Source organism: Emys orbicularis, chromosome 4 (assembly GCF_028017835.1).
Source record: "Emys orbicularis isolate rEmyOrb1 chromosome 4, rEmyOrb1.hap1, whole genome shotgun sequence".
In the NCBI taxonomy this organism is placed as follows: Eukaryota; Metazoa; Chordata; order Testudines; family Emydidae; genus Emys; species Emys orbicularis.
The window spans coordinates 47693364-47712877 of record NC_088686.1 but is presented as its reverse complement, the minus strand read 5'-3'; the positions used below and the strand labels follow the sequence as shown (position 1 = coordinate 47712877).

The 19514-nt window shown below is 39.3% G+C and overlaps 1 protein-coding gene across 6 annotated transcripts in view; it reads right to left on the bottom strand.

Annotated features, from left to right (window-relative positions):
* RALGAPA1 (Ral GTPase activating protein catalytic subunit alpha 1) overlaps positions 1–19514 on the bottom strand; it is a 246013-nt gene that overhangs the window by 187292 nt on the left and 39207 nt on the right. For all 6 annotated transcript variants that reach the window (XM_065403818.1, XM_065403817.1, XM_065403820.1 and 3 more), the window contains exons 8-12: positions 18438–18576; positions 16116–16327; positions 14917–15156; positions 9014–9205; positions 6645–6782 (exon numbers count right to left, since the gene is read on the bottom strand). In XM_065403818.1, coding sequence (XP_065259890.1) covers positions 6645–6782; positions 9014–9205; positions 14917–15156; positions 16116–16327; positions 18438–18576 — 921 coding nt within the window. The remainder of the gene's footprint in view (positions 1–6644; positions 6783–9013; positions 9206–14916; positions 15157–16115; positions 16328–18437; positions 18577–19514) is intronic.

Sequence of the window (19514 nt, the reverse complement as noted above, 5' to 3'; positions counted from 1 at the left end):
TTTGAAATGTTATGATATTATCAGAGTATGTCCCAATGCCATTTTGGGATGCTGTGGTTTATACAACACTATATGACAAAATGGGGAGGTTTTCCAACAGACAGACAGAATAATTTGAAGACAAAGTTAATACATCTCAGCAGCCTCCAATTCCGGATAGACAGGAGACCATGTCAGGAAAGCTAACTTAATGCAAAGTGTTCTCTGCCAATACAGCAGCAAATGGGAGAGAAGAGAAAATAATCAAGTTTCAACAGCCGTAGGCTACAAACTGAGCTGTGCAATATCTGACTTTGAATACCTACCTCTTGGATATGGATAATGCTCAAACTGATTAAGTATGGGAGTACCTTTTATGTATTTATTATTACAGCAACTATAATTTTTGACTAATTTATTTGATTCAAACTCGAAGAGAAAATATTTCAGGTATCAACGTTTTTATTTCTCATTCTTTAGGAAACCATGGTACATATGGTATATTGTAAAATACAGCTTTTAATAAACAATCACACCCTGACTTGGGATCTGAAAATAATATAGTTTGTTAAGATTGACTGTACATTTGGATAATGTCTGAGTTATTGCACTGAGGAAGACATTAGGTTTAGGGCCTGATCAAGTGCTCATTTAAGTCAACGGGAGTTTTTCCATTGATTTCAACAGGCATTGAAACAGGTCACTGGGGACAGTGTTAGTAAGAAAGAGTAGAGTAGGATAACAGGTAGGACAAGGACAACGTGGAGGTTAAAGGAACCACTATTAGAATGAAAGATTCCAGAGTGAGGTTGGTGGAAGGTGACACTACATTAATACTCCAGAGTAAGTTCTCACTCTTCCTTTTTCATGGTGGGAGTAGAGGCCTCAAATATTTGCCTCAGAAGTTGAGCCTGGCTTTCTGATTTGCATCTCTTGGCCTATACACTCATGAAGTCATTGGTTATATATCTGCAGTTTTACTCTCGTCTGCTTTGGGTATCTGTAGCTCAATATTTAGTCCTTTGCCAGCTTTTTCCTCTTCAAGTTTTTAGAAGGAGGTCTGGTAATTTTCCTTTTCTGTTCCACTGAAATGCAAACAGCTGCAACGGAAGGGGGCTCTCAGCACCTTCTAGACTCAGCATGGCAACTGTGCCTTCCTGGTCTGTTGAAGAAGCAGAGCAGAGATTAGTTATATTTGGCAGCAGGCATTTATTCCTGTTGCAGGACTGGAATGCTGCTGTATGCTGGACTTGTTAAGGTCTGTCTCAGGAAGTCACTGGTAAAATACTATGTATTCTTTAGAATGTGCACCATTAGTTTCAGAAATGTCTATTCTTGATTAGTGCTTTTAGAAGCAATAGTAGGAACTGAAGAATAATCATATACATACTTTTCCAAAATTCCTAATGTTTTTTATATGTTTGTGCCCTTGAATGTTGTCTTTATTATAAGGACAAAGAACAGAGGTGAATATCTGTACTAAATATTTGTCCTTCTCCTGCCTGCCAATGAGGAATTCTGGGCTTCATGTACCAATTACTTTATTACTGCTTGGGACTTTGGTTCCCAATAAAACATAATGCCTTAAATCAATCTGGTGTTCTGTTTGGCGTTAATAAATTTAAATAAGAGACAGTTAAATGGGTATGATTGCTATTTCTCTCCTTATGAAATCAGCTATACTGATAACTAGAAGCTTATAGAAAAAAAGCAGTTTGGTTGCAAAGGCAGCAGGAATGGGAGTTTGGCTATGCCACATTAACGTGGGGGGTTTTGGGCAGAGAACGAAGCAGCACCAGAAATATTATAGGCTCTATTTGCAGCTTTGTTCATCTCTGGGAAATGGTAAGCATACTTTTTTACTGGCAGCTATCATTGTCCTTATAAACATCAGCATCTTGCAATGCTGACTCAGTAAACCCCCTTCTATTTTCAAGCACACACCAGAAATAAGGTTCAGTAAATGTAGAGAGAGCACAATACCTTGCATGAACGTCTGCCTCTCTTGATTGCTCTGGTTTGTCTCCTCTGCCAGCTGTACTTCATGTGGTAAGACACATTGTTGGGGACTCAAAGCATATTCACTTTACTCATTTGTCACGGTGGCTCTGATAAACTGAGGAGGCTTGATCAGTGGCCTGGCCCGGCCCAAGAATAATGTACATCACATCAAAGAAGGGCAGGTTATTCGTGCTGAACCAATGCTACTGTTGTCATCTCTGGACTTACTATACCAGAGGCTTTAATGTTCTCCCAACAATGCTTGGCATTTCATCCAATCCATAGTTTAGCTAATCTCTGACACCTTGTTGTAAGTTTCCTTATTGTTGTCAAAGAGAACTCAATATGAATGGAGTTATCACTTCAGATCCTGCTTGTAGAATCATAGAAATGTAGTGCTGGAAGGGACCTTGAGAGGGCACCTAGTCGATCCTGCTGCACTGAAGCAGGACCAAGTAAACCTAGACCATTCCTGAGAGGTGTCTGTCCAACCTGTTCTTAAAAACCTCCAATGATGGATTCCATACAACCTCCCTTGGAAGCCTATTCCTGAGCTTAATTACCCTTATAGTTGGAAAGTGTTTCCTAATACACCTCTACCTCGATATAACGCGGTCCTTGGGAGCCAAAAAAATCTTACTGCATTATAGGTGAAACTGCATTATATCGAACTTCCTTTAATCCACCGGAGTGCGCAGCCCCGCCCCCCCGGAGAACTGCTTTACCGTGCTATATCCGGTCGCATTATATCGGGGTAGAGGTGTATCTAACATAAACCTCCCTTGCTTCAGATTAAACCCATTACTTCTTGTCCTACCTTCGGCAGACACAGAACAACTGATCACTGTCCCCTTTACAATAGCCCTCAACATCTGTGAAGACTTATCAAGTCCCCCCTTCAATCTTCTTTTCTCAAGACTAAACATGCCACTTTTTTTTTTTTTTTTTTTTTTTTTTTTTTATAAAAACCTTTCCTCATGTCAGATTTTCTAAACCTTTTACCGTTTTTGTTGCTCTCCTCTGGACTCTCTCCAGTTTATCCTCATCTTTCCTAAAGTGTGGCACCCAGAACTGGACACAGTATTCCAGCTGAGTCCTCACAAATGCCGAGTAGAAAGGGGAAATTAACTCCTGTGTCTGGCATATGACATTCCTGTTAATAGACCCCAGAATGATATTAGCCTTTTTTTGCAACTCCATCACATTGTTGATTCATTCAATTTGTGATCCACTATGACCACAAATCCTTTACAGCACCATTACCACCTAGCTAGTTCTTCCCCATTTTGTGCTTTATTAATTTGTATTACTGTAGCACCTACATGCTTTAATTATGGGCCATGACCCTCCTGCAGCATTACAAGAGGGAAGGGGGCCTTCAGTGGCCACTGGCAGAGAACCCCTGGCCCCATACTGTAACTTACATCAGGGCTCACACACTCATTGCCCCAACACACTATTGCCACAATAGCTTTCTCAAAGGTGTCATCTAAGGTATCATATGTAAACTGGCAACACACTGGTTCTGAAAATCATTGTGCGATGTATGCACGGATTGTATACAAAGTTGTAGATGTGTGCTGGAAATAGGATTTTAAAATGCATTTGGGAGGCACAGAATGAACCCAGACAAAAATGTGCATTTACTTATGTGACCTGTTTGGTTACAGGCAAAAGGACAACAGAAATACATTTACATGTATAGTAAACAGACATCAAGCTAAACGAGAGGGGGAGAAGACCATTTAACAACCACGCTGGGGGACAGAATCTGCACCCCAAGAAACCTTTCTTAGAAAGACAATGGACTTTGAAGTACTATAAAGGGGAGCAAAGAGACAGTTTAGTTACCCTTCACCTAAGGGTCGATAGGGTATAGCACCTGTTGTGCCTATTAAAGCTGATCCTCTTGGCCTGAAAGGCAAGAGTGGTGGAAACTTCACTGTAAGCGAGAAACTTGCTTACACAAAGATTGTAACTTGCTGAAATTAAGTTTTAGTCACTAGAAAGTGTTTTATTTGCTTTGTAACCACACTTGTCTTCTATTCATATTCAGGAGGGAGGGATAGCTCAGAGGTTTGAGCATTGGCCTGCTAAACCCAGGGTTGTGAGTTCAATCCTTGAGGGGGCCACTTAGGGTTCTAGGGCAAAATCAGTACTTGGTCCTGCTAGTGAAGGCAGGGGGCTGGACTCAATGACCTTTCAGGGTCCCTTCCAGTTCTAAGAGATTAATATAATATAATATAACTTATATTTATTATTAGTAGTACTACTTCAATCTCTGTTCTTTTTTAATAAACTCAGTTTTGTAATAAAACAAGAATATCTCTGTGTGGTGTATTAAACTGGAAGGTGAGTCCTCAGCAAGCAATACAGGCTGGCGTGTACATTTTCGCTTTGGAGGCAGTGAACTTAATTTCTGTGAATGTCCAGGGATGAGGGACTGGACACTCCAGAGAAACATCTCTGGGTAACTCAGGAGTTGGGATTCACGGATTGTTATCTGCAAGGCAAGATTTGGACTAATAGAGTCCTGAAGAGTTTGGTGGCAAGGCAGACAAGCTAATGTCTCAGGGAGCTCATACATGGTTTGGGAGCAGCACACACACACACACACACAAAAACACGCACACCTCACTTGCTGAGGCTGAGAGGAGTTACACAGGGGCTCACAATTCTGGGTACCCCAAGCAGGAGGTCACACATCTGTCTATACATTCTATATTACAGGAACAGTTTTCCTTAAAATCCTCTTGGGTGTCTTTATTAAGTATTTTTACTACCATGGTACCTAGAAGCTCGAGATATAGACCAAGACCCCCATTGCACTAGGCATTGTATAAACACAGTAGTGACCCATGTTAAAAGTTAATGGAGTGAGGGAGGAGCAAATGCACATCTCTGCTGCTGCTACTGTTTGGTTTGATTCTGTCAAAGAAGTGCATAGGGTAAAACAGTAAAAGCTATCTTCATGCCAGAAAAGCCTAGCCTGCTATGTACTAAGGCCATGTCTACACTACAGCTGTTACAGCAGTACAGCTATGGCACTGCAGCTGTGCCACAGTAGCATCATAGAGTAGATACTTTCTACAGCAATGGAAGGGGTGTTTTGTCAATGTACCTTTCCAAGAGGTGGTAGCTAGGTTGAAAGAAGAATGCTACCATTGACCTTGCCATGTTTACACTGAAGGGATTAGGATCAACCTAACTATAGGACTCAAGGTGCAAAAATGCCCTCAGTGATATCGATTTAATTTTTAAGTGCAGATCAGGCCTGAGTATCTGTGTGGACCCTGCTGCCACACTCTACTCCTATTTCAAAGAGGGGTAGCTCTTGGGAACTGTTAATGAACGGCAGCAAGGTCTAACCAGATAATTTGCATAGACAAGCCCTATGAGACTTGCAGTCTCCTCCCTGCAAAGCTTCCCAGTAACAACTAAGATCAGCAGCCTGTATGTCTGCTAGGGAGAAAGATCAGTTCTCCCCATTCCCTAGTACGTCACATAAGCAGAGACTCATTAGACTCAGCTAACATCTTATCGCCTACAACTTCAAAAACTTATGCTCCAGTTGCCTGATGAGTTCAGGAAAGCTCAAGGATTTTTTCTTTCAACTTAAAAAAGGTTGGGGTTTTTCGCTCAACAACTAAAAAAAAATGCCTGTAAGCATGCTCAGTGGACATCTAAGTGCCCAATACTGCTAAGACTTGTGCTCATAAATGACTTTATACACCTGAATAATCCCATGGTGAGACTCAAAATGTACACTGAACAGGCTAAAAAAAAAAAAGTGTCAAGGTAAAAAAAAAAAAAAAAAAAAAAATCTCCAGTGTCTTATAATACAAGAACAAGGCATTTTGCTCAAAATGTCCAAAATAATTGACCTCAGTGCTGAGACCAGTTATAGAAAATCTCAACTCCAAAAGCAGAATTTTCAGGAAGTTATAAATAAATGAAAATATAAAGGCTATATAAACAACTCTAGTTAAATCTTTACTACAGCATTTGCAACTTACAACAATAGTATTGAATAAGTTATTTCTATTTAAAATGCACCCATGCAAGGTCCAAAAATCCTTGTATTTGATAAACACCTAATTACATTTTAAAATGTAATTAAACTGTTAATATAATATGATTAAAATAAGTATGGAACAAAGATCTAATAAGTGTTTATCTCCAGCTATAACATTAAGCCACCACATGTGTTCTAATATAGATAAAATTTCATGAAGTAAACAGGACAGCACTCATCAATTCATACAAACAATCTTCTAGTGTGGATTAGTTTAGATCATTTTTTCTGTACCTGTAGAATGGAGTACACTTTCTGATGTAGTAATGAAGGTATGAAAAAGATTTTTTTCATTGTGTGAGCCAACAGTAGTAAATGCAGTCCTGTACACTATATGTTAGTTATGTCAAAAATGGAGAAAGAATGCAGGAAGTCAATAAGAACACAGTAAACTATCATTATAGCTTTATTATCCATCCCCTTAATTAAATCTACAATCATTTAGCAAAGCTGAGATGTTATGGAACAGCAGGAGACTCATTCTGTAATCATGTTCCATTTTATCCATTAACATTTTATTTACACAATATTAAAGAAAACACATTAAACAGGAGAGAATAAAATTGAGGGGGGAAAGTGCATTCGGTACCTGTAACACTGATTGTACTCCGGCTCGTATATTTTGCTCAGCAATATCTATTTCCGATATTTTATGGGAAGCATCTTGGTGGCAGCCATTTCTTGTCCAACTTGAATTTTGAACATGACCAGAGTTTGTCATTTTTTCCTGAAGAAGCATAAAAATATTTTGTTTCTTAAACTCCCAGAGGAAAAAAAACAAAAACAAAAAAATTGGTTTTTGCCCCCCCGCCCCCTTTTTTTTTTTTTTTTTTTTTTTTTTAGTAAAAGGAGAAAATATGAGCTGAAAATGACTCCTAAAAGAGCAGCCTGCCTCCCAGAGACTGGGAAATGGAAGAAGGTGTATGTCCAGGCATTTTAAAAAAAGGATACAATGTAAAAGAGTCACAGAACAAATATTCAAAGTAATAGGGGGAAATTACCATATATACTCGATCATAAGCCGGTTCGTTTATAAGCTGACACCCCCCCCAAGATGGATAAGTAAAAATGGAAAATGTTTATGACCCGTTCATAAGCTGACCCTATAATTCAGGGGTCAGCAAACTTTGGCTCCCGGGCCATCAGGATAAGCCGCTGGCGGGCCGAGATGGTTTGTTTATCTCGAGTGTCCACAGGCACGGAGGTAAATCTCAGTAAACGAAGTGTCCCGGCGCGCCAGCTGCTTACCCTGACGGGGCGGGACAGCAACTGGTGGGGAAATTTGGGGGGGGGGAGAAGCTGGGGGTCAGGGGAGTAACCCCTGTAACCACCCCCCACATAACCCCACCCCTAGCCCAGGACCCCCACACTCTCCCCATTCCCTCCCTTCCCACCTTATCTGGGGAGGGCCAGGGGAGGATGTGTCTCGCCTGGCTGGAGCTGCTCCAGCAGGCTGGGCAGCGCGGCCGCAGCCTGCTCCGGTGGGCCAGACCGGGCGGTGCGGCCGCAGCATGTTCCAGCGGGCTGGGCAGCACGGCCGCAGTGTGCTCTGGCGGGCAGGGCCGAGTGACACGGCCACAGCGTGCCAGCCCCGGAGCTGCAGCTGCTTCGGAGGCTGGGGGGAGAGCAGCGTGGCCAGAAGCGGAGAGACTCTGGCCCCCCGCCTCTTCCCTTCTGGCTCTGCTGCCTTTCCTTGCTCCCTCTGTTGGGGAGAGGGGGGGGGGGAGGAGCTGTGTCCCACCTCTCCCTCTCTATACCCGTTCATAAGCCGACCCCCTTCACTGGTGTTTCCCTTTTTTACTAAAAAATTTGGCTTATGAACGAGTATATACGGTAATTGCTACTTTGTCTCATTCTGCTTGGAATTATTTTTCATATAGTGTAAGAATATAGTGCACAAAACCATCTCCCTAAGTTAGTTTATAGTTAGCAATGAACCATAAGGTAATCTGTATGGATACAATTTTGTCACAGTAAAATTAGGCAAAATTTACAGAGCAGTCATGGTAAAAATGTACAAAATCAGGATATGCCCAAGCCAGAGCCAAAGAAGTCACTGAATCCGTGACCAAATCACATCCTTACTAATAAGCCATACTAGGGAGTACACTAGGCTCCTTGTACTGAAGTCACTGGGGAATTTTGCAGTAGACTTAAAATGTGCAAAGTCAGGCTGCAAGGGCATTTGGCTTTCACCCTGTGCATACTTTATTTATTTATTAAAACCAATGAAAATGCTTATGCTTATAGCTATTTTGAAGGGAATTGAAAAAAAATAACCACAGCATTTAAAGATGGTAAAGATCTGACTATTAGAGAAACTTATAATTTTGTTTTTGGTCCCCAAACTGAGGAGTTTTCTTTTAGGAAGCTCTTGGTAGGAGAATACACAGTGTCAAGTTCTAAATATAAACATAATCACTAACATTAAATTCCACTATTATAATTTAGATTAGGATTAGGTTTTCAAAAGGCATATGAGCAGTTAGGTGCCTGGCTTCCAATTGAAAGTTAATGAGACTGTCTGTGCCTTTGAAAATCTCCCCCTTAAATTTAATTTAAAATAGGATTTTTCTGTATTTGGTTTGTTTTATTTAATGCTGGCCCCTAGAAGTGAGTTAAAAAAAATTTCTGGTCATTTGCATAAACAATCTGAACAGAGAACCAATATGAAGGGGAGGTGGAGGCATGAATTGAAGGATTTGGCAACATAGCTTTTAGGGGGGGGGGAGGGGAGGCACCTTTACTGTGCTACTACTCTATTTACTCATACCTGAGGGGACAGATTTGTGCCCTTCACAGTTTTCACCTCAATATTTCCTTTCATTCCTCTTTTCCAACTCCTGCACCAACCAGACTGCTATGTGGAAACGAAGTACATATGCTAAATAGTTCATGAAATGAGACATCTATTTAACAATGGTCTTTTTAAATTTGAAGTCTATTTTTTTTTTTTACCTCATCTCTCTCTTTTCCCTTCTCTGCTGAATTATGTTCTGCAACATTTTCATCACCATCTATATTTACAGATGTCAATATTTCTTCAGGTTCTTTCATAAATAAAGGCTTATCTTCCTGTTGGATCCATTCTTGGTAAACCTTCACCACTTTCCTCATAGCAGCTGCTTCACAAATTGGCAACAAAAATGCCTAGTTGGGGGGGGGGGGGGGGGGAAGAGAAAAAAGTTATAATATTTGGAGACATGTTAGAATCGAACTACGTTATCTCACCATACTGCTAGTAGTAAACAGTTTCAGGAACATGCATTTCAATTTATGGATATGATACGAAGATAGAAAGTTGACGTGACTTAATTTTATAAAAAAAGTTTTTAGGACTCACTATACTGTACATTCTGTCTCTTTGGGGAAAGGAAAAGCGAGAAACATCCAACTCACTTCTTTCAACTGTAGGAAAGCTCCCACCCCAGACATCACGCTCTACAGCTTCCTGCTGCAGCCACTCTGCAGGAATTTAAACTAATGCTGATTTACATCAGTATTAATTTATTAACTTTCCCCATCTGCAATCTGGAACACCCTGAAAGTCGGGAGGAGGGCGAAGGGGGAAGGACAGAAAGAAAGTTTTTGAGGAAAAAGTGACACCTGGCAAAAAAGCTGTGCTGCTAGGGAGCTGGATGTAGTTAGCAGGGAAAGGGAGCAGCGGCCAGTGGTACTCCATGCGGACCTGCTCCTGCATAGATCTTAGGGGCCCTGCTGATACTGAACACCAAATTCTCATTAAAAGAAAAGAAAAGAAAAGCTCAGTGGAAGCTTCTGCTGCATCCAGTCCCATACATGGGGGGAGAAAGAGTAAAGGGCAATAGGGTTCTTAATTATATTAGCCATGTGAATTTGTACTGATAACAAAAAGCCATGTTTTACTGCTGCTATGAATGAGTGGCACAAATCAGATGACAAAGCATTTTTCTAACTATAGTTATGAAAAAAATGTATGTCAGGAAGCCAGTTTGCTTGCAAGATGCTGCCCTCTTCAGGAAGTATTATGTAACTGTGGGGCTAATACAAAAGTGCTCTCAGATCAGCCGTCTCTAATGTAAGTCTTGGGGTTCTGCTAAACTTAGCTATGTTCAAAGACAGTCTATGTTAATGCAATATACTTACTGGAAATTTAACTTTCTTTTAAATTCACAACTTTACCAGCTTGTGCACTTTTACTATACTAGTTGTATTAAAAAGAATAAAATAAACTGAACCAGTGTGCATTTCCCAGGAGCCATTGGATATACCAATATCCCAAAGAAATGCATGATTCTTGATATGAACAACTCATTCTCAACTTCAGGACTGAACACTTTAAAGGAGTATCAGAATGGCACCCAGCTATTCTGTGACTTCAAAGTCAGCTAAAAAGTAGGATAGGCAACTGCTATCTTTTAGAGTTTCTTATATTTTTGCTTTGTAACACAGAATGCCCTATAGCTTTCAAAGTGCAGGAAATATGATGTGGCTGAGGGAATGTTGCCACACCTGCTGGGCCACTGTTATTAATGGATTCACAGACTCCAAAGCCAGAAGGGATCACTATGATCATCTTATCTGACCTGTGTGCACAGCCTGTAAAAAAATTTTTTCTAGAAACTGGATTAAGACAGGTCTTTTAGAAAGACATCTAATCTAATTCTAAAGACGCCATAGGATGGTGATTCCATAATCTCAACTGGGGTAAGCTCCTCTGATGTTTAATTACCCTCAGAGCAAGGAAATTGAGTCTTATTTCCAAGTTGAGTTAACGTACCTTCAACTTCCAGCCACTGGATCTTGTTATGCCTTTGTCAGCAAGATTGAGAAGCCCCTCGCTATCAGATATTTTCCATGTGTAAATATCCATACACAGTGATCAAGTCACCTCTCAACCTTCTCTGATAAGCTAAACAGATGGAGCTCCTTAAGCTTCACTTCACATTATTGTTTTCCAGCCCTTGAAACATTTTTGTGACCTTTCTTCAAACTCTAACATTCCCACATCATTCTTCAACTGTGGACACCATATCTGGGCACAGCATTCTTGCAGCTGTTTTACCAATGCTGTGTACAGAGGCAAGGTCAGTTCTCTACACCCATTTAATAGTCACCTTGTATACGTCCAAGGATCACATCAGCCCTTTCTGCCACAGCAGTGCACTGCGTGCTCACTGAGGCGGTCATCTACAACAATCCCAAAATCCTTTTGAGTTACTGATTCCCAAGACAGTGTCCCATCCCATAGGTATAGCCTGCATTCTTTGTTCCCAGATGTAGTAACCTTGCATTCAGCTGTATTAAAACACATTTTGTAGGATTGTGACCATTTAACTAGGATATTCAGATCACTCTGTAGTAGCAACCTGTTCTCATTATTTACTATCTCACCACATAGAGTGTTATCTGCAAACTGTATAAAGATTTTATATCATCATCTAGATAGTGGATAAAAATATTGAGTAATATTGGACCAAAAAAAAAAAAAAAATCAATCCCTAGGGGACCTTGCTAGTAATGGGGAGACAGCAGTAACTGGGGCCATTAAGAGCTACATTCTGAGATCTGTCAGTGAACCAGTTTTTAATCCGTCCAGCATGTGCCATGTTTGTTTGACAAGATCTAATCTTCCATGAAACCATGTTGATTGACATAAGAGGCTAAAAATATACTTTTGTTGACTGAGTTCTGAATTAACCATTCCATTATTTTACTTGGGATTGACATCAGGCTAACCAGTCTATAGTTCCCTTGGTCATTCCTTTTACTCTTTTTTAAAATATTAAAGTTACATTGGCAGTCCTCCATTCCTCAGTTTTCCAAGATTTGTTAAAAATTAACATCGTGGGTAAGAGAAAGCCTCAGCTAGAGCTCCTCAGATAGTCCCGTTAAGACTGTTGGATATAAGTTATCCAAATGTTTAATTTTAACAGATGCTGACTTGCAACCTCCTTTGTTACATAGTAAACTTTCTATTCCATCCATAACATCAGAAGCAGTTGATACATCCTCCTGTTTTGTTTCAGGTAAAGAACAGAATTATCTACTGAACATTTTTGCCTTTTCTGCATTACTATTTATAATTTTATCATCTGCATCCAGCAATGGACCTATGCCTGACCTAGGGTTCTTTTTGCTCCTAATATATCAGTGATGGCCAAACCATGCTCATGAGCCACATGTGGCTCTTTTACAGTTAAGTGCGGCTCAAAGAGTCCCCTGCCCCTCCCCCCCCCCCCATTCTCTGCCTATCAGACTGAGGGGGTTGTGCCTCAGGGCTTCTGACCTGAGGTGGGGTGGTGGGGCTAGGGGCTTCTGTCCAGCAGGGAGGGAGGTGTGCCTGCCAGGGCTCAGAGCTTCAGCCCTGCTCCGGCTGAAGTCCCTAGCCCTGGCAGGCGCACCTCCCCTCCTGCAGAGTTGAAGCCCCTAGCCCCAGCAGGTAGCCCCCCCGCCCCCACTCGCAAGGCTGAAGCCCTGACAGATGCACCTGGCTCTTGAACTTCTGAAAATTACTGTACACAGCTCGAAGGGTCAGTAAGTTTGGCCACCCTGTAATATGTTTTGAAAATACAGTACTTCCTCCCCCCCACTCTGTTGGCCATTGATATTTTCATGTGTCTCATCTGGAGAGTGAGCATGTAAAAGTGGATGGAGCAAGCAGCCAGACACAGAACCCTAAGGTTGACCTCCCCTTCACATTTCAGGTGGCATGAGAATGGACTCAACAAGTCTAATAGCCTTTTAAAGCTCAACCCACCCATATCTTCCTAATTTTCTGTGGTCTGAGTGCATTCTAAGGCATAAAGCTCTCTAAGGTAGGGACACTCTTTTCACCTCATGTCCTAGGTGCTATGCAGACAACCGGAGCTTGATCCCAGGGTGTCTAGGTACTACTGTAATAAGAATAAATACTAAAAATACAGCCCTTGAGTGCAAGAAATTTGAACTGCAATGAAAGAGATTACAGGCATTTAACCAAAAACTACCCAGTTTACATGTATGCATTTCCAGAAAAGTGTCTAAATGAATAGTGCACCTATTTGAAAATGCATATTTCAAGATTTAGATGCTTTACTGAGAATCTTCAGTATGGCATTTTCAAATAGAAACTTAATTTGAACCCAAACTTTTCATATTCAGCTACGGACACACTTCACAGTGAGGACCACATATTTACACTGCAAGTTTGAAATGCAAATATTTAGGTTGCTTCAGTAAAGTGTAAAATCTAGCAAACAGATTCCACCTCTTGCCATCCTCACTGTATAAATGAAAAACAGAGGAAGGGATTTTTCTAAAACTTTCTCAAAGAAAAAAAAATTTCCCACAGCTCAGCCCAAATCTGGAACTGACTGTAGCAGCTAAGAAAATTTTATACTAAAGAAAAAAGGAGTTGAACAGGTTGCTTATTTTGACTCCCTCCTCAAATCTGCAATGCCTTCTTCACTAACTTTGAGCATTGTTTGAAGTGTTTTTAATAAATACACCAATCACTTCTTATATAATGGAAAGTTATTTTCCTCCTAATTACACAAGGTTTAGATACTGTTTGAAAACTAAACTTCTCAAATTCTCTTTTTACTGCATTAAACTAAGATGATCAACACATGATTTGATCATCTTAAATGCTCTCATACTAGAGTAAGATATCAAAAAATAAATTAACTGATTCACCTAAAAATATAGTAGAATGATGCATTAAATACTAGTCAATGTGAATTAGTACTAAGTTATATTTTAATATCAGAATATTTTTCATTCATCTTCATGTGAAGTTCAAACATTTTCCAGCGTTTTCAATTTCCCTTCATTGCAATGAAACAGCAAACTAGCAATATAACTAATTAGAATGTTAGTGAGTGACAACTTCGTTTTAACAGCGAATACCCTTCCCTTGCTCTAGCTCCCACCAGTAAGTTTTCTTTAAGCAGAACAAATGAAGTAAGTTTCACATTGTATCTTACTGTGTTTTTAACCTTATATGTTGTCAATTTTGTATAATTTATAGGTTCTTAGTCACAATCAACTGGTAAAAGGGCCTCTGAAATCTTTAACCTGTTTTTATTGTCTAAGATATTCTTTTAAGTGAACTTCATAAAGTCCTACTTAAGCATGTACAATTACAGCATCCTACCATTCTTCCACATTACTTCACGGATACTTTTACAGCACTGGTTAAATTATGCAACTGCGTACAATAGTGCTCTTGTAAAGTTTCATTATACTTTAAATTCTTAGGATCTGTGCATTTACCCTCTATCTTATAGGAAAGACATATAGGAACAGAACTACTCCTTTGCCCACTTCCATTCATCTTTGTTTGATCCTTGCCATTTTTCCAGATTCATAATGAGACAGGGAACAGCTAGGCAATCCAGATGGAGGATTTTTGGCTCCCAATATAGTTAATACAGTGAACCCAGATAACTTTGCTAAAATTGTCCACATTACATGAAGTCAAAGTTATGTCACTCACGTGATGAAAAAACAAAACAAAACCAGGAACCAGAGGTAGATTTTTCATATTAGTTGTTTTAAATTAGCTTTTGCTTTCTACACAAGAGAGAGAGTGAGGTGGAAAACAGATGGCAAACTTTGCTGAACAAAAAACAACGTGTTTACCATCGGCCTAAATTTAAAAAGAACAATGTAAATAAAAACAAGGAGTCTGGTGGCACCTTGTTGTTTTTGTGGATACAGACTAACACAGCTACCCCCTGATACTTGACACCATGAGTGTAAATAAAAACACAATCAACGTTTTTACACTTATGTACACTCTTACTTAACACAACCTATTTGAAACAAAAGCTATAAATGATCAGGGTTTAAATTAAAAAAAAAAAAAAAAATTCTTCCACACTTGAGGGTTTCTTTACCTGTCGAAATATCTCTGTAAGAAAGTTTACATTACTTCTTTTAGAAGAAAAGACTTTGCGGACTATTTCAATATCAGTTAGATGCTCTTCATCAATACTACAAAGGCTGGAGGAACTTGGTTCTCTCTCTGTTAGGGTGCTTGTATTAGAATGAGATTGTTCTGGCTCTGCATTTCTATCCGGTCTATCAGCACTGTCGTTTTTACTGTCTTCTCTAGAAGCCATGCTAGCAGCTGCTCTCTGAAACAAAAGAGCAAGAAAATAGTTCTAGTAATACAATTTGAATACAATTCTTAAAACAGCACAGAGAATTCTGCAGACAATGTGAGAAAAGTATCTCAAAGCACTACATATTTACTAGGTTATGTAGCAAGTTAGTGGTTGTCTGAAGCCAGTTAAAGTACAGATCTCAAGCACAAGGGAAGTCCAGTTATTGTCCAGTCAGATCAATAACCTTGACTAAGAATTCTAATCTGTGTTTCCTTCATTCAGTTTGCTAACCTATAATTTGACATTTCTTGGGAGTATTTAGAAGTATTATCACAAACAACCCAGTCTTACAAAACCTCAGCAAACAGAGCCACTGAGGTCAAATAGAATTTGGATTGCTGGACTGGGCTTTAAGGAAAACTGAGCATATCACCCTATGCAGAGAAATTACTGTAGATTTACTTCAACAATTCACCAAAAAATAATTTACAGATAAAAACATTTCTTTAGGTGAATGAAAACAGTACTTCACAGTATATTTCTATTATTTTGGTAGAAAAACCAAAGATTTAAATATTTGGCGATTCTTTCCAAATTGGATTCAGGTCTTGAGATTTCATTTAAAAACAAATAGCCTTTCTTCAATTAGCTAAAACCAAAAGGTATGTATACACAGCTGACGCAGTGCTTTAACATGGCTGTGTAATCCCAGCTCCAGTGCTGGGAGAGAGCTCTCCCAGTGCTGTAATAAAACCACCTCCGTGAGGGGAATAACTACCAGCACTAGGAGCCGCGGCTCTCAGCATCGATCGTGGTGTGTTTTTTCACACCCCTAAGCGAAGAAAGTTTCAGCGCTGTAAGTGGCAGTGTAGACAAGGCCTAAGAGAAACATACAGTGGTTGAATTTCAGTGTTGACATCACAACAGAAGACTACTAAGAAGTCTTTCAAAATAAAGAAAAACTATTTTAAATGTGCATTTGGTGATACCTGAATATTCTTTGGCACAATTTCACCACCTTCCATCCCAGGAATATGAGGTCCTGTATGAGGTTTTGGCTCAAGCCAGAAAGACACCAGCCATCGAATGACAATAACACGAGCCTTAAGGAAAGGTTCCTTTGTGCAATATATCGCTTCATTGGTTTCAGCATCTTTCTTTACCATTACATAGTGCGGCTTTGGTCTCATTTGTGGTATCTCTGTGATGAAAAGCAAGCATTTTAAAATTAGCCTCAGAAAAAAGGCCTATCACCTCAAAGCCCTATCCAACCCAATTGAAATCCCAGAATTTCTGGATTTTTGAAACTCCCAGTGCAGCACAATCATTGATTCCACAAGGGGATGGGACAGTCTCTCTCAATAGCAGTAAAAGGGTAGAGCATTAAGCTTCAAAAGGCAGCCCCTGGAAATTGTATTATTGGCCTAGAAGGCTGCAAACATTTTCCTATTGGATGAACTGCTCCATTTACCGTTTCTTTATGCTCTCGTAAACAATTCTTAACAAGTAAAGCTTAATTTATACAGTACCTTTTTATCCAGAGGATTCCCTAAGCTGTTTTAAAATTATGTACTCTATTGAGGAATTCTATAGCCTGCCACTGATATGGAATGAAACCCAACAAAATTTTAACAGCAAACAGCAACACTACACCACTGTTCAGAACAAAAAGTAAAGGAAACCACCTTCCAATTAAAACTACATGAGCAATTTTAAGTGGCAGAATGCAATTACCCAAACTGGACTTTGGCCCAAACAAGCACAGCATTTTCATTTAGGGTGGGAAGAAACTGTCGTAGGTTTATTTAGAAATGAAAAATTGTTTATAATTGATCAAATAGGTTATTGAGCAACAATTCATAGATGAAGTAATTCACCCATTTTGCAAAGGGTTATTTCATACCACTTAAGTCCTGTGGTTGAACCTCTAAGGGTTGTGGGGGGGAGAATGCAGGTGAATCAGATGCAAAGTGATGTCAACACACTCCTTAAGTGGGACAGAAAAGGTATCCTTGCTGGTCTACGTGGGTCTAGTGTGGAAGGTCAAGAAGGGAACAGGCGGTGGTCATACTAAAACAAGCATCATGAAATCTATGTTGATGTAGATCCACGGTTCCAGCACCCCTGGCATGGTGGGTTCAGGGCCTCTATTCTAGTCCATAGGCTTTAATAGCAGTTTTGAGGAACCTGCAACAGCCCTTGCTGACCTTTGTGGAGGCCAGCAAGTGGGAGGAAAGTATGTGGCATGAATTTCACCTCCCCAACTTATAGGCTTTGTTTAAATTAGGATGTAAAGGTGTGTTGTTAAATTGGGTTAGCTAGCTCAATCTAACCAACACCTTTTAAAACTCTAGTTAACACAAGGCAAGTTATATTTTAACATATGCAAAATTTGTCAATTTAGAGTTTGGGAGATGCCAAGCTCTTAACATGACCAGCCTAGCACATGCTAACATATAATTTGCATTGTCTTGACTAAACTTTAGACGGTATTATGGAGTCCAACTGATCTGGCTGTGTCAATGGATTGGATATTACCCAATGAGCAACACTGCTAATTTCTTTTGGATCCACAGAACTAACAGGTTTTTTTCCTCTTCTAAATGTAATTTATCCATGATTCAGGGTGCATTAAGTTTGATTTTTTTTTTTTTTTTTTAAACTTGGTTCTTAGAGCAGTGAGTGTATCCAAATCACTTGTATGGTTTAGATGGAACAGCAGACTGCCTCCTGGGATAGAAGCTTGGCACTACGATTGACTCACCTAGAAGCTGAAGAGGGAGTAACATTTTGGAGAAGAGGAACTTAAGACAAACTTGAAAAGATCTTGTCTAATTTTTTAGAAACCTGAGATTAATTCTTAAGTGGATGGAAATAGATAATGCTCTCCTTTCCCCTCACTGCCCTTGATCCTTCCACTCCTTTCCCTCCCATCCCATTCCTTTATATTTTGTTCTTTAAGTTATTCCCTTCTGTTGTCCCCAGATTTTAGGAACGTGGGGTGAAATCAAAAACTATACATTTTAAAAAAATCATTTTTTAAGTATGTAAGAGTTACCTTAATTTATTTAAAGTGAACCAGAGCAATACAGCATCCTGGCTCTTAAATAATTAAAAAAAGAGAGGTCAAGCGGTGCTTCCATTAATATAGGTGAACTCAATAGAACTGAAAACATACATTATAGATAAAGGCCACATTTCCTAACTGATCCAAGTTCTCTGCAGGCAGCATCACTCAAAAAAAAGCTGCAACTCTATATTGCAAGTTACAAAATGTTTAAGCATCTGTAAAATCATTAAACAACACTTACCAAGTACAGGGTTATACAAACTGGTCTCCTTACAGATGTTTGGAAAAATATAAGGCAAGTAATATTTTTTAAAATATGAAAACAAGAATGAAAATCCCTTTTCTTGGTTTTCCTTGTTCTTCCATTCTAAACTCTTAACCTTAAAGAAAAAAAATTAATTTTTTTGAGGTTGAAACGTGGGAAATATTGAAACAAATATTCCAAGTATATCAAATGTTTCAGAACTTTGCTGTAGTGTTTTTTTTAAGTTGTCAAAAGTCAAACAAATTTCAGTTTTAATTAAATAAAAGGTCAAATGCATTTTCAAGATTTGCTAAACGGAGCAAAGATAAAGTAAGAGGAGAGATCCTATTGCTTAATTATACAAGAGAGATTATTACATTAGGACTGGATTGTATGCATTTTAATAATTATAATGTTACATTTTCAAAATGGTGGGAGGGACTAGCTAACTGAGAGATTAATATGACTATGCAAAGCTTTTCCTCTAAGCTCTAGATTCAACAGAATACTTAACCATATATTTAATTTTAAGCACATGTAGAATCCCACTGAAATCAGATTACACATATTTTTAAGAGTATCAAGCCTGAGGTGGCCCCTCCAGAAGTTGATTTAATTTGTAGTAAATCATCCTTCTGTTTCAAAGTTACCTTCTAAAATAGAAAAATATATTTGTGCTTACCTGAAAAATTCCTCTGTTTTTGTGCAATAATGTCCAGAGATCTGTTACAATGGTTACTTCAGCCTGCTTGCAGCTCGAGAGCAAAACCAGACCTGTCGATCACTGACAGCTGGGGTATGCTCTGTTTTCTGAAGTTCCTTCCAGTTCAGGTAACTTCTACAGCCAGGATAATTCAAATATACTTTCTTAAATTACAGACTGAGTAAATATGCTTTGAGAAAAAAAATCAATTTCTCCTACTGCGTAATATGGTAAATTTGACCTACTGACAACATATCCAAAGCCTTGAATATCAGTTTACATCTCTGTCCTGGATAATCCACTTGTCTCCAGAATGGACTAGATCTGTGGACCTTATTACTCAAAGGAGAAAATTTTCAGGTAAGCACTGA